This window comes from Perissodus microlepis, chromosome 19, assembly GCF_051167445.1.
Source record: "Perissodus microlepis isolate ML-2025 ecotype Zambia chromosome 19, ASM5116744v1, whole genome shotgun sequence".
NCBI classification, from domain to species: domain Eukaryota; kingdom Metazoa; phylum Chordata; class Actinopteri; order Cichliformes; family Cichlidae; genus Perissodus; species Perissodus microlepis.
The window spans coordinates 1,170,382-1,184,950 of record NC_140479.1 but is presented as its reverse complement, the minus strand read 5'-3'; the positions used below and the strand labels follow the sequence as shown (position 1 = coordinate 1,184,950).

At 40.3% G+C, this 14,569-nt stretch overlaps 1 protein-coding gene across 1 annotated transcript; it reads right to left on the bottom strand.

Annotated features, from left to right (window-relative positions):
- Positions 1-1,195: 1,195 nt before the first annotated feature.
- Positions 1,196-4,833, bottom strand: LOC146365150 (gap junction alpha-10 protein-like). The gene is made up of 2 exons (XM_084914342.1): positions 4,647-4,833; positions 1,196-3,013 (listed from the first exon to the last, which is right to left on the bottom strand). The coding sequence occupies exon 2, from the start codon at positions 2,974-2,976 to the stop codon at positions 1,513-1,515; it is 1,464 nt and encodes a 487-aa protein (XP_084770468.1). The 5' UTR covers positions 2,977-3,013; positions 4,647-4,833; the 3' UTR covers positions 1,196-1,512.
- Positions 4,834-14,569: the final 9,736 nt, after the last annotated feature.

Below are 14,569 nucleotides of genomic sequence, written 5' to 3'. Positions count from 1 at the left end.
ATTTTGTTTAAATAGTTGTTGAAAAAAGTTTTTTGTGGGGTTGTTTGTTTTGTTTTGCTAATAAATATTTCATTTTAATACAATATAAAGTATAACTCCACATGAAATCACTGCACTGCACTACACACACACACGTCTGCGGTTGCTATTCTCGTGGGGACATCCCATTGACATAATGCTTTCACTAGCCACTTACCCTTACCCCAACCATCAAAGATGAATGCCTAAACCTAACTCTTACCCTAAACCTAATCATAACCCAACTGTAACCCTGACACTAAAACCACATTTTGAGTGTAAAAAATGCCTTCAACCCCGTGGGGACCTGGATTTTGGTTCCCACCAGTACAGTAAATTTCAGATTTTGGTCCGCACCAAGGTAGGAGCAACCAGAACACACTCACACACACATTCTAATGAAGTCTTTGACTTAGAAAAGGTATTTAAGCTTATGAAGTCCATGTTACAGAAACAAACATCCTCTTAAGCGCAATGCTCCATGATTAATAATTCTTTTTGTTTTTTGCTTAAAAATTATCAAAAATTTGGCCAACACACTGAAAGATGTCCATTTTCAAAAAATCATTTTCTATTAATGTGAACATGTAGACATTGTAAGGTGCTTTGGCACTGAGTCTGCTGCCTCATCATGGCTGAGTGGTTTGGGCCACATGTGACTTGAGTGGATCAATGTTGATGGCTGGATCATTGATACAGTTTCTCCCTTGTTTGTGACCTAGCTGGGTTGTGGACAACAGCTCTTACAGCCATGACATTAGCCTTGTCTTTTCACTTCTTCATGATTGAGGAGATATCCAGAAACATACTCTGGAAAAGACAAAAAGACAACTCTGACATTTAATGTATTGGCACATTTTCATCACATTCAGAAAAAGCAAAAAGATGAATGACTTATTATATTATTTTTATTATAAAACTTATTTTATTTGTGTCAGGGCTACTATACAGCTTTGGACCAACCAGTTTAGTTAGACATGGGATCTTAAGGTTAATGCAGTGTTATTTAAAAATCTGTTAAAGCATGTGTGCTTAACATACATGCTTAATTTCTAATCTATTCTAATTACTCTTAATTTCAGAACAATTAAACATTGGCAAACCATGCATGAAATTTGTCTTATAAAATAAAAATACAATATGTTCCAATTTTGAATATTTCATTAGGACTGACATTTTGAGCTCTTCAATTAAAATTATAGTGAAATAATTATTTGCCAACTCTGTAACTCTGATGTATCCTTAAATTTCTGACAAGAGGTCCAACAAATGAGAAGCCATTTAATGCCTTTATCTCTAATAATTTAGGGGAATCTGGAATTCTAATCATTATTTCCACAGAATACTGAATAGATAGTACTGGGCCTTAGCTAGATTCACAAGTAGAGTATCTACAATTACACATACAGTTCTGTGTGTATATAATTATAGTACTGTACAGTCAAATTTAGACTTTGAATAGGTGAGGTCAACTTTCTGGACAATTGTGTTCTGTTATTTAGGCACATGAGACTGCTGTTTACTTGCCATTGACATTCTTCGGCCTCCGGCTGGTGGCATCATCGGCATGTCTCCCTGCAAGGACCCCAGTTCATCTGACTCTTCTGATGTATGTAAGGAGGGACTTGTGGAGCCAGTCATGGACGACAAGCTCTCAGATGGCGGCCTGATCATAAAGCTAGTCTTCCTAGTGTTGGGGATCAGGAACTCGCTCCCCACTGACTCCCTTCTTTCATTTTCATTAAGATTTGGAATAGCTCTGGGCCTGACGTTGCTACTGGCCAGCAGAGCTTCCAAATGGCCGGGGGGAGGATGGTCTTCCTCATGAATGTCCTTGTGGCTTGTTTGAGTCCCATCTGCAGTGGACATGACAGGGATCCAGGCTTGATTGAGGTCCAGGTTTGTGGGGACCTCTGAACCCTCACTAGTTTGGGGAGCTTGGATTGCACAGCTCAGGGCAGACGTGGGTGGATTCCTTGCTTGGGGATAGATATAGATGGTTTGACTGTGCCCCACATGAGCCAAGCTGTTGTGTCTTGGTGCGTCCTGATTGGCTTTGAGCCCACTGTTGTAATGACTCGGTTTCAGGTCCGCCCCTGGAATCACTTTGAAGGTTTGAGTTAAAGGCCCGTCGTGAGGTGATACATTGCTTGTTACACAGAGATGTGGTAAGGATGACTTCCTCTTGGACTTGTAAATCAAACTGTCATCTTCTGTGTACCTCTCTGCATACAACACCTGTTTGATTTTCCTGATACCTAAGTGGGATATTTCTAGAATGTTTAGGAAAACTGAGACACCAGCGATGGCAATCATGAAGGCCATAAATATCGTCTTCTCTGTGGGCCTAGAGATGTAACAGTCTACGCTGTTGGGGCAAGGCAGTCTCTCACACTTATAGAGAGGCTCCAGCTGGACACCATATAGTATATACTGGCCCAGGATGAAGCAGATCTCCACCACGGAGCGTGTAAGGATATGGATGATGTATGTTCTCAATAGAGAGCCTCTCAGAGGTGCCTTCTTCACCTTCTTCTGCTCTTCCAATCTCCTCAGCTCTCTTTCCACCCGCTTTTGTTCATCCAACGCCAACTCAGCCTCATCAAGCTCCTCCTTTAGCTGGGCCCGTCGTCGGTGACGTTCCTTCTCCAATGAACGAATGCAGTAAAGAGCATGGCCCATGTAGACGAGTGAAGGCGCGGACACAAAAATCACTTGCAAGACCCAGAAGCGAATTAGGGAAATGGGGAAAGCACGATCGTAGCAGACTGCCTTACAGCCTGGTTGGTCAGTATTGCAGACAAACTCTGACTGCTCATCATCCCATACATCCTCAGCAGCTGCTCCCAGAATAAGCATGCGAAAGATGAAGAGTATAGTAAGCCAGATCTTTCCCACAATGGTGGAATGTATATGGACCTCTTCTAGGATGCTGCCCAGCAGGTTCCAGTCACCCATGGTCAGCTTCTCACCATGTCACTGTCACATACTCAAACTGTGGAGATACAGCATGCAAATACAACCCATTATCACACAAAACACAATACATTTTAATATCCATCCATTCTCTACCGCAAATCCAAGTTTACAGTAAATCTATCCCCACTAACTACATGTCTTTGGACTGTGGGAGGAAGTTGGAGTACCCGATGCAAACTCCACACAGAAAGACGCGGGCCTGATGGCAGAATTGAACTCAGGACCTTCATGCTGTGAGGAAACAGTGCTAATCACCATGCCGCTGTGCATGTTGGCTAGAACCATGCACAGTTAACTTTTAAATATTAACTTTTAAATTAACTTTTAATATTAACTTTTAAATATTGTTCATTGTATCCACAGATTCTACTATTTATGACAATTCTATAGATACCAATGTGATTACTGTATTTTCTGATAATCATTAAAATAGCGCCAAAAATACAAAAAACACAAGAAGACAGAATGGTTGCAAACAAACAATGGCCTGCACACTTTTCTGCACAGATTTTGGCCTGCAGAGCATGCACATCAATGCCCTTATATGCAGGACAACGCACAACCAAGATTCCAGCCTACGAACCCAGCTGATATAATTTTGACCTGTTTGTGTACAAATTCAGCAATAAACTAAAAAGAAACAGTAACAAAACTGCATCAAATGTGGGGTGAAGAGCTAAGAGAAGATGCAGTGGGACTTTGCTGTTTTATAACACAGCAGCTTTATAGTCAACGTAAATAAGCATAAAAAAATAAGGAATGTGAGGAGACCCATGACTAGCTTGCGCAGTTTTCTTCTGGGTGTTCCAGCTTCCTACCACAATCCAAAGATATGTATGGTAGGTCAAATGGGATTCTAAATTGAGCATGGATGAAAGGTAGACAAAAGTTGAATATATGGTTATATATATATGTGTGTGTATGAATATATTGTTTAATGTTGCATGTTGCACTTTAAATGGTTGGTAAGACTTGAAACGTTCTATATAAATGCAGTCCATTTCCACTAACATTATCATTATCCTCATAGAAATTCACACAAGAGTCTAGTGCTCAGAAACATCTGTTTGAAAGCAAGATGACTTTGAGCCAATGATTTTATTGTGATTCCTCTTTAAACCACACCTGGTTTGCTTCAGGGCCTGAGAAAAAAAGGGACTGGCAATAGAAATGCACACTATACACTGGATGTTAGTGTCTGTAGATACGCAAACTAAATGCTCTCGTGTTATTATTTACAAAGTCATAAATTCAGTTGGAAAAATGTTCTGTTGCTTTACAATAACCACAACAAAATGCAAAACTTTAAGTACATACAATGAGTGAAAAAATGTTTCCCATTCAATCCAATAATAGGTTTTTTAATTTATGTTATGTTATCCCTGTTCTTATAATTATGTAGCCTGAGAAAATCAAATAGGTGACATTTTAATGTAAATCTCAGTATAAAGAATATAGGTCTTACAAAACACACAATACATATATTAAACATAAACATTTACTAAATTTCTTTCTTTATTTTCCATATGGGAAGACTATTTTGGTCGTTTGAGAAAACTAGCTTACGCGAGTCATTCAGGGCCTCATTGGAGAGGATGACATAACAGATCTTTTCGTTTCAACGCATCAACCATTTCAGAGGCACTTACATGTCACTGGTATGGCTTCCCTCTTGGCCTCTTGATGCACTTCATTGTGTTTATGTTTATCCTGGGAACCAAATGGGTCTGTACGGCTACCCCATTGAGCTATCTAGAGGTTCTTTTGTGCCCATCCAAAACTCCAGTCCACATCCCAGAACTCTCCTCTCTCTTTGGTTCTATATGGCTGTGCGTTTTCTGGCTGCTTGTTTGTTGTGAGTGCTTTCCCGTGTTACATGCAGAGTTCACAGGATGTAAGCATTGATTGCCTCTCGACGGGACATTGCCCCCACCCTACTCTTTCTCCCACGCCAACAGTTCCAACTCCAAACAGTGCATTCAATATAATTCTTCCATGTGGAGAGAGTTTATGTTTATGTTTATGGCTGGTCTTTCGCACAGGGCCTGCTTCTGGTATACTCAACATAAAGATAACTGAGCCAGCATGGACATCTTAACGTCAAAGTTAAAAGTTCACTCATCAAATGTAGAGACTGTGGTTTTATGGCTTATGTCCTACCTGCCTCAGTGTAAACAACTTATACTTTAGGAGTTGTCTTATGCATGTGATTAGATACATTACAAACCTTGCTGTGTAAATTAAATCCAACAAAGTGCATACAGGCTTATTGTAAACTCTCATATGAAGGTAATGAAAGAATATTCATGACTTTGGCCAAAAACACACTGACACTCCTATTTTGACAGTGTATTCTATTTCTTATAAAAATACTTTAACATTTAGCTTAGATGATATTTTAACTATTGAACGATTTCCCACAGATCCAGTCAGTGAGCATGTTTTTGCATTCATGTCACGATGATATTAAAACACTGATCTCACACTGTCAATGCAGTGTGCAATAGAACTAGTATGTCGTGTTACACATAGTGATTATGAAAAACACAATTACATAGACAATATAAAAATGGGGATGCCCAGCTTCAGTGTCTGAAGTGAAGCAACTGCAGAGGTGCTTTAAATCTGAATACTTTCAATGTCCAACAAGGGCTAAGGTATGTTGTACCAGCTGACTTTTTTGAGTAAATGACTCACATTCTTATTTGATTTATTATCTTGTGACTGAAGGGTCTCTGCAAAATGGACAGGTACAGTGTCTTTGCAGTCTCCTGACTTGAGCTGCTGCAGAAACATTCTCATATATTGCATATTTGTTTCATGTTGTGAGGAATTCTTTAGTCAGTTATGTGTACATTTGAAAAGTTGTAGCAAACAAACATTCTGCAGCTTTTTGAAAAGTCCACAGCAAAAAATGAAATTGAAAGGTTTCTATACTTTCCCTGACAATTAACTTTTAACTGTCTCTCATACATGTTTGTGCTTACGGATTCCCATAGAACACAGATCCCAGTAATAGTGCATATTACTAGCTTGATTTTAGAGCCCTACTGCTTGCCTGCATAAAATGACCAGCTTTGCCTGTAGGGCCTTTAATTAGGTTTCCATCACTTTCTGACAGAGTCAATGAAGCATTGATTTGATTTTCCCTTCAGAAGCTACTGCTATGGCCACTGAGGCCAAATGCTAGATGTCACACCAGGATCACTGTGTTACACAACAAATGCAAGCTTTATGAGGAGCTACACCCAACTGCCTGACTAACATCTGAGCTGCAAGGGTGGGACTTTGTCTAAGCAATGACACTTTGTGTAAAAACACCCGCATTTAGGGACATATACTATGACATGAGTACAACATACCCAGTGTGTGTTTCTGTTTTTGCGATGCACTATCAGCAGTCAGGAAAAGTGGTCACATGAAGCAAGCTTTTCAATTCAATTTTATTTATAAAGCACCAACTCACAACAGTTGCCTCAAGGTACTTTATATTGTAGGGTAAAGACCCTACAATACACAGAGAAAACAGAGAAAAGTCAGATGACCCCTATGAACAGGTTTTTGGCGACAGTGGGAAGGAAAAACTCCCTTTTAACAGGAAGAAACCTCCACCACAACCAGGCTCACAGAGTTGTGGTCATCTGTCATCATTTTTTAATATACACTTTGAAGGATATATCCTGGTCCAAAACAACTACAAGGTTCCTCACAGTGTTACTGGAGGCCAAGGTAATGCCATGCAGATTAAGCATCTGGTTAGATACCATATTTCTAAGATTTTTAAGGATTATCTCAATTCAGAAGCAGAAAATTAGAGGTCATCCAAGTGTTTCTGACTTTAAGACATTCCTGTGGTGTAAATATATGTATGTGTTATGTGGCTTCATGGATAAATAAAGATTGGTGTCATCTGCATAGCAGTGAAAATTTATGCTGTGGCTTTTAATGACACTGCCTAAGGGAAGCATGTATAATGCAAACAGAACTGGCCCTAGCACGAAGCCCTGTGGAACTCCAAAATTAACCTCAGTGTGTGAAGAGGTCTCTCCATTTACATGAACAAATTGGAGTCTGTTAGATAGATTCAAACCAATACAGCACAGTATGTTTAATATCTACAGCGTGCTCTAATTGCTGTAATAAAATAGTCAAAAGTAACAAACGCCAATGAGTCCACTGTCAGAGGCCATAAGAAGATCATTTGTAACCTTCACTAAAGCTGTTTCTGTGCTGTGATGAGCTCTGAAACCTGACTGAAACTCCCGTGTTACGTAGCCTATCAATAGAGATAGAATGATCATATTTTAGATTGAAGCATTAATTAATGGCAGGACTTCTTTGAGCAGTCTTGTAGGAATGGGGTCTAAAAGAGGAAGTAATTACTGAAGGAATCAGCTCAACAGAGCTATAAAAAACCATGGCTACCGTGCTGAATAAAAACTTGTTCTTATTTCTTTATATAGCATCACAGAGGGCTTTTTTTAAATAGAGGAACTATTTTTTCCTCTATACTATGTGCAACAATAATGATGATCTTCTAAATTAGTTAGGCGCCATTTCTTCTCAAGGACACCAGTTATCTGTTGCAAGGTGCAAAAAGTCAAATACTTCTGATTTGAGGCTTTCTTTTCAGAGGAGCTATAGTATCCAGTTAGTATAGTATCCTGTCATTTCTTTTAGTTCCCTTCAATCTAGGACAATAGTTCAAACTAAATGACACCTGACACATCCATGCTGAAGCACGAAGTGGCTCTAACTGTAAGGGGTGACCTCAGCAGACAATGAATGAAATAACTGTACTTGTAGTTCTCATTAAGGCTTGTTTCCACAATCTGTGATCATGTTATTGGTTGGGTGTTTTTTAAAGTTCAGCTATAGTTGCAGCTATAGTTTGTCCAGTTACTGTAACTAAGGCTTAGAAATGACCCAAACCTTTAGAAATAAAACAAATCTTCTAGGAAGACAGATATCACCTCTAAAGCACATTCTGAAGTATAAATGCTAAAATGATCACTTCAGACCAATCCTACTGCTTTCTGGCCTGATCTGATCCCATCTGTTAGGGCACTTATCTCCACTGCGTGCAGATTGTTTCTCTCCTGGCTGAATGTTGGCTCAGCGGGACAATTGATGAAAAACTCTACGGTAGTGGTTGCGTTGGCTTGTGTCACTGCACAGCGTCAGGCACTCGTCAGCTCATCAGTCTTTCTTGGGTTGTCTGACAAAGCTAGTCTAAATGTGCTTTAGGCAAAAAATTTAGAAAATGTAAACACATTAAGATGTGGGTAGATCTGAAAAAAGACTGCAACCAAGGGTAGTCCCCCGAACGTGGAAGAAAAGACCTATGACCGGCCCAAATCTCACTTCACAACATGGATTTCTACATCCTCAAAACATTGCCCAAAAGGCGTGCAGGAGTCTTCGTGTCATTAGAAACTGTTTGCCCCATTCTTGATGACTTAGTTTTTTTTGCACATTTGTAACACCTATGTTTCAGATCAGATCATCTGCTCGAGCCACGCGCCCAGTTTGGGGGTCACTGCCCCGAGTGCTTAGATTAATTATTTTCTTAGTTAATTCTTTCTTTAATATGATAAATTAGCTTGGGAGAGTTATATACTGATGTCTTTGTAAATATAGATCATGGAGATCAGGAGTTATAAGATGATCCGATCTCCACATGAGAGGTGGCTGGAACAAGTGGGGCTCGATTAGGGCTGGTGTAAAAGGACCAAGAGGATGTCAGTAGCAGCATGTCCTCTTTCACTACATCAATTAATCTTTAATATCATCTTTCTCTTTTCCTCCTGCCTGGCAGCTCCATATTAAATATCCTTTGTCCAATATATCCACTATCCTCCTCTGCAGTTATCTAAACCATCTCAGTCTTGCTTCTCTAATTTTATCCCAAAAAAACACACAACCTGAATTCTTCCTCTGCAATAATCCTGTCTAACCTTGTCCATCCTAGTCACTCCCAGTGATGATCTTCAAAGCACAATAACTCACTGCTGCAAGAAATGCACAGGTTTATTTTGAAATCAAGTTGCTATTGCTTATACAGTGTAATACCTTGAAATTGTTCTTTAGGATAAATCAGAGAGTCAAGTCTCTCTGATTTATTGCTGTATGTTTCAAAGGAGCCATTTTAACAACTGACCTTTGGAGTACACTTTAGGTAAGCATATCAGGGTCTAAAGGAAAAAGGCAAGAAAGGAATTATCTTTCAATGAAAAAAAGAAACAGTTTTTGTTATGTTGCCCATGTTTCTCTCTCTCTCTCCTTCAGGGATGTCAGGCATGACTCTTTGGGCCTTAAACCAATTGTGTAAAATTGCAGAAAAAGTTTCAGTAGCTTATTGTCCAGACAGGCTTGTAATTAGCAGTGAAAGCTGCTTATTAATTAGAAAACAGAACATTTTTGTTAATTCACAGTAGGGCTGCCACTAACGATTATTTTGATAGTCGACTAGTCAGATCATCATCCATTGGACGTAAAACGTACAGCTTATTGCACCAGCAGCATCTGCTCTTATGTAACTATCATTAGCTTACAGCTTTAAGTGTGTAAGGTATGTGCTAACTGTAATGTTCTTATTCCTCTATGAATAAAACATCAAGAATTGCTCCTGGTGCTAGCTTCAGCTAGCTGTTTATTCTTTTTCTACAACGATCACTTCTTCTTCTATTCTGTATATCTTATTGATTCCAGAGCGCCCCCTGTGGGTAGCTTCAACAATAGCAACTATCATTACATCCCCTTTCCAAACAGGTTGGTGTTATAATAAGCACAATTCCGAAGAGAACTGTTACTCTGTAACATCTGAACATTCTTGTCTAACATTCAACATGTTATAAATTGTGCAACAAACTACATTCAGTAGTGTTTTTTGTTTGTTTTTTTAACCAAAACTTGTAGCACAAGTCAAACAAAATAAATCCAAATGTATACCTTACATCTTCCAGAATGAACCAAATGAGTCCCATACAGCCCTCAAGCACATTAGAACTCTTCACCTTTGACAACTTGAACAGTCAATAACACATTATAACTCAGCAGGTCTCAAGTAAGTGTGAACAATTACTATTCTAAATGAATTATTATCCGTTATTTACTTGTGATTTATTATTATTATTTTTTCAACAATTCTTTACCACAACAGTTCACACTTGTTCTATGAGCCTCTCTGTAGGTTTCTTAGGTCTGGTAGACCTTCTCAGTATCTCAGACATTGGGGAAGGTGAAGGAGGCTCACTGTGGTGCTCAAGAGGGTTAGCACCTCGTTGTTCAGTTCCAGTCTCTGTGTCCTGGTGTTTAACATCCTGTGTCTTTAACAGACTTCTACGGTTTCTTCTTAACACTTGTCCATTCTCTGTCTGAACAGCAAACGATCTGGGCCCTACTTCGCTGAGAACTGTTGCTTTTTTGTCCCAGAAATCTGGACCTGCAATCCTCACAACATCTCTTTCCTGAAGCGGTTCCAGACGCCTTGCAGTTTTGTCATAGTTCCTTTTCTGTCTGTGCTTGAGTTTCATCCTTTTGTCGGTCAGCTTGTTGTCATGTGCATTGTCATTTTCCTTGGAAATGTGTGGAAGTGTGGTGCGGAGCTTGCGATGCATGAGTAGCTCAGCAGGTGATGCCCCACACTCCAGGGATGAAGCTCTGTAGCTTAGCAGAGCCAGGTAAGGGTCAGTCTTACTGTCTCTTGCTTTTTTGAACAATCTTTTTACTATTTGGACTCCTTTTTCTGCCTGTCCATTCGCTTGGGGATACAAGGGACTAGAGGTGATATGTTGAAATCCATATTGTTTTGCAAAGTCACTAAATTCTCTACAGTCATATTGTGGACCATTGTCACTGATGACACACTGTGGAATTCCATGTCTGGCAAAAAAGCCCTTCATGTGTGTGATGACTGACTGTGCTGATGTACTGGAAAGCTGTGCCACTTCTGGATAATTAGAATAGTAGTCAATCACCAAAACATAGTCCTTGCCATCCAGATGAAATAAATCCGTGCCTACCTTTTGCCATGGTGCAGTGGGTAGGTCTGCTGCCAGCATTGGCTCTTTTGTTTGTTTGTAGTGATGTTTGAGACATGTTTCACATTTCTGTATCATCTCCTCAATATCCCTGTTGATGCCTGGCCAGTAAACTGCTTCTCTCGCTCTCCTTTTACATTTCTCCACTCCAAGATGTCCTTCATGGATACGCTGAAGCATGTCCTTCCGCATGGATTGAGGGACGACAATCTGGTTTTGTCTCAGCACCAGCCCATTAGCCATGCATAAATCAGCTCGCACAGAGTAGAACCCTGGACAGACTCCTTTTGACCACCCATTCTGTATAAGGTGGGATACTTTCTGCAGCACTGGATCTTTTGTCGTCTCCTGTACAATTTGCTGCAACATGACATCTGATGCTGGGAGTGAGGCAGTTACCATGTTTACATGTGTTTCAGCCTCCTCGGCTGTAGTGCTGACTAACCTGTCACCACTTGGTGCTGGCGCTCGGGATAATGCATCCGCGAGTACGATATATTTCCCAGGCGTGTAGATCAGCTCAAAATCATAGCGCTGCAACACCATCATCATGTGCTGAATTCTGGGTGACATGTCGTTGAGGTTCTTTTTTCTGATCGAGATGAGAGGTTTGTGATCAGTCTCTGCTGTAAAGGTTGGTAATCCATATACATAGCTGTGAAATTTTCCACACCCAAACACTAAGCCTCTTCTCTTTTTCTCTTCTCTTTTTCTCTTTTTCAATTTGAGCATAGCGTTGTTCAGTTTCTGTCATTGATCTGGACGCATATGCTACAGGTTGCCACTTGTCTTTGTTCCTTTGGGGCAGAACTGCTCCCAAGCCATCTTTTGAGGCATCTGTTGAAATTTTTGTTGGCTTTGATGGATCAAAGAATGTCAGGACCGGCTCTGTAGTTACAGTTTCCTTCAATTTTTTCCACTGTTTCTCATGCCGGGCCGTCCACTCGAACACTGTGTTGTGCTGTAGCAGCTCCCTTAGGCATGCTGTCTTGGAGGTAAGATTAGGAATGAACTTACCCAGAAAGTTGATCATCCCCATTGCTCGCAAGACACCTTTTTTGTCAGTGGGTGCTGGCATATCCAATATGGCTTGTACCTTTGACTGATCAGGTTCCACCCCTTCACTTGTAACCTTATCTCCCAGGAAGGTCATCTCTGAAACACCAAAGAGGCACTTATCTCTATTCAGTTTAAGTCCATTCTTGTTAACTCTCCACAAAAGTTTCTCCAGCCTTTCATCATGTTGTTGCCTTGTATTTCCCCAGACTACAAGGTCATCTATGTAGACTCTGGTGCCTTCCAGCCCTTCAATCAGGGACTCCATTGCCCTGTGGAAGATCTCTGGTGCTGATTTAATTCCAAATGGGAGCCTCAAGAAACAGTAACGCCCAAATGGTGTGTTAAAGGTAGTGTACCTGCTGCTTTCTGGGTCTAGCCTCAGCTGCCAAAATCCATGTGATGCATCCAGTTTGCTAAAAAGCTTAGCTCCTGCCATTTCACTCATTATTTCCTCTCTCTTAGGGATCTGATAATGCTCTCTTTTAATATTTTCATTTAGATCTTTGGGATCAAGGCAGACTCTTAAGGCACCTGTATTCTTTTTCTTGACACAAGTGATGGAGTTCACCCAGTCTGTGGGCTCTTCCACTCGTTCAATGACACCCATTTGAGTCATTCTTTCAAGCTCTTTTTTCAAACTTGTCCGTTATGGAGCAGGCACTCTCCTTGGGGCATGCACCACAGGCACGGCAATGTTCCATGTCCTTTGAAGACTGAAGGAAATTTACTGATAATGTCTGAACTTCCTTCATGCCCTTGGTGTTCCAGTCTTTTGCCTTGTTTGGCTTCTTTCATGGCGTCAGTATTAATCTGATAGATCCTCTTTACTAGTCCCAAGTCCTCAGATGTTTTATCTCCTAAAAGTGACTCGTGTCCATCAGGCACGATGGTGAACAAAATGTTATGCTGTTTGCCTTTTGCTGTCACTTTAAGTCTGCATCCACCTTTTGTTTGTATTGGCTGGTTATTGTAGGCCTTCAGCGGCGTGACTTTCTCTGTAAATCTTCTAGGCTTCTCAGTCAGTGCCTTGAAATCCTTCTCGTTGATCAAGTTAGCTTTGGCCCCTGTGTCAATTTTAAATGTTACCAATGTCCCATTGACTAACAGTGGAGCAGTCCATTTATCCTCTGTGACTGAACTAACACTTTGGCCAGTGTTATGTCTTGAAGACTGTGCATTGACATCTTCTTCATGTGACACCATCTTAATGAAAAATGTTTCACTTAGATCATCACTGTCATCTGTGTCTTCCTGCACAGTGTGTACTTTTTGTCCCTTGTTTTTGGAGAGACACATTTTTGCATAATGGTTTTGTCCTTTACATTTTGCACATTTTTTTCCATATGCGGGATATTGTTTTGGTCTGTGTTTCTCTCCACATCTCTTGCAAGTGAACATTTCATTGTCACACGTTTTGTTTTTGTTGTCGTTGTTTTTGAATTTACTCCATGGCTTTCTTTTAATCAACACTGCGTTCACTGCCTCATTTTCTTGTCGCGCTGCTCCTTGAACAGGCTCTCTAAAAGTCAGTACATGTTGTCGTGCTAGCTCACTGGCTTGACTTATCTTTATAGCACTTTCCAGCGTTAGTTCTGTTTCTCTCAACAGTTTCTCTCGGAGCTTCTTTTCATTAGTTCCAAACACTATTTGATCTCGTATCATAGAGTCTCTGAGATCACCAAAATTGCAGGACTGAGCTTTGATCTTGAGATCTGTGAGAAAAGTATCAAATGACTCACCCTGATGCTGTAAGCGTGAGCGAAAGACGTATCTCTCGTATGTTACATTTTTCTTTGACAGACAGTGCTCGTCAAATTTCTTCATGACTTCATCAAAGTTATCTTTGTCCTCGGGCTGAGCAAACACAAAAGTGTTGAAGACCTCTATTGCTTCTGTGCCGGCGATGGTGAGCAGCATGGCTATTTTCCTTTCATCTGCCCGACGATCCACTCCAACAGCTGCAATATACAGTTTGAACTGCTGTTTGAAAGTCCTCCAACTTGCATCCACGTTTCCAGTCAGTTTCAACGGACTTGGCGGTTTTATTGCATCCATCTTGTTGCGTTGCTTCTTATTCTTAACCCGACTCCTGGTACCATGTAATGTTACCAGGAGTAACATAATGTAATGTTCTTATTCCTCTATGAATAAAACATCAAGAATTGCTCCTGGTGCTAGCTTCAGCTTGCTGTTTATTCTTTTTCTACAACGATCACTTCTTCTTCTATTCTGTATATCTTATTGATTCCAGAGCGCCCCCTGTGGGTAGCTTCAACAATAGCAACTATCATTACACTAACTAAAAATAAAGACAAGATGACAGTTTATTAAATTTTAATGAAATTTGCAGATTGTTTCGGTGAAGTTTAATAAACTCCTTGCTATCTAAAATATAACAGGACACCGGAGTATATTCTCCAGCATCTCACACTTCTGATAATCAGCTGTCTGCTTGACGTTTATTCAGCTGT

Excerpts from the sequence above, each read along its gene's own strand:
- LOC146365150 (XM_084914342.1), bottom strand. The coding sequence starts at position 2,976 with ATGGGTGACTGGAACCTGCTGGGCAGCATCCTAGAAGAGGTCCATATA.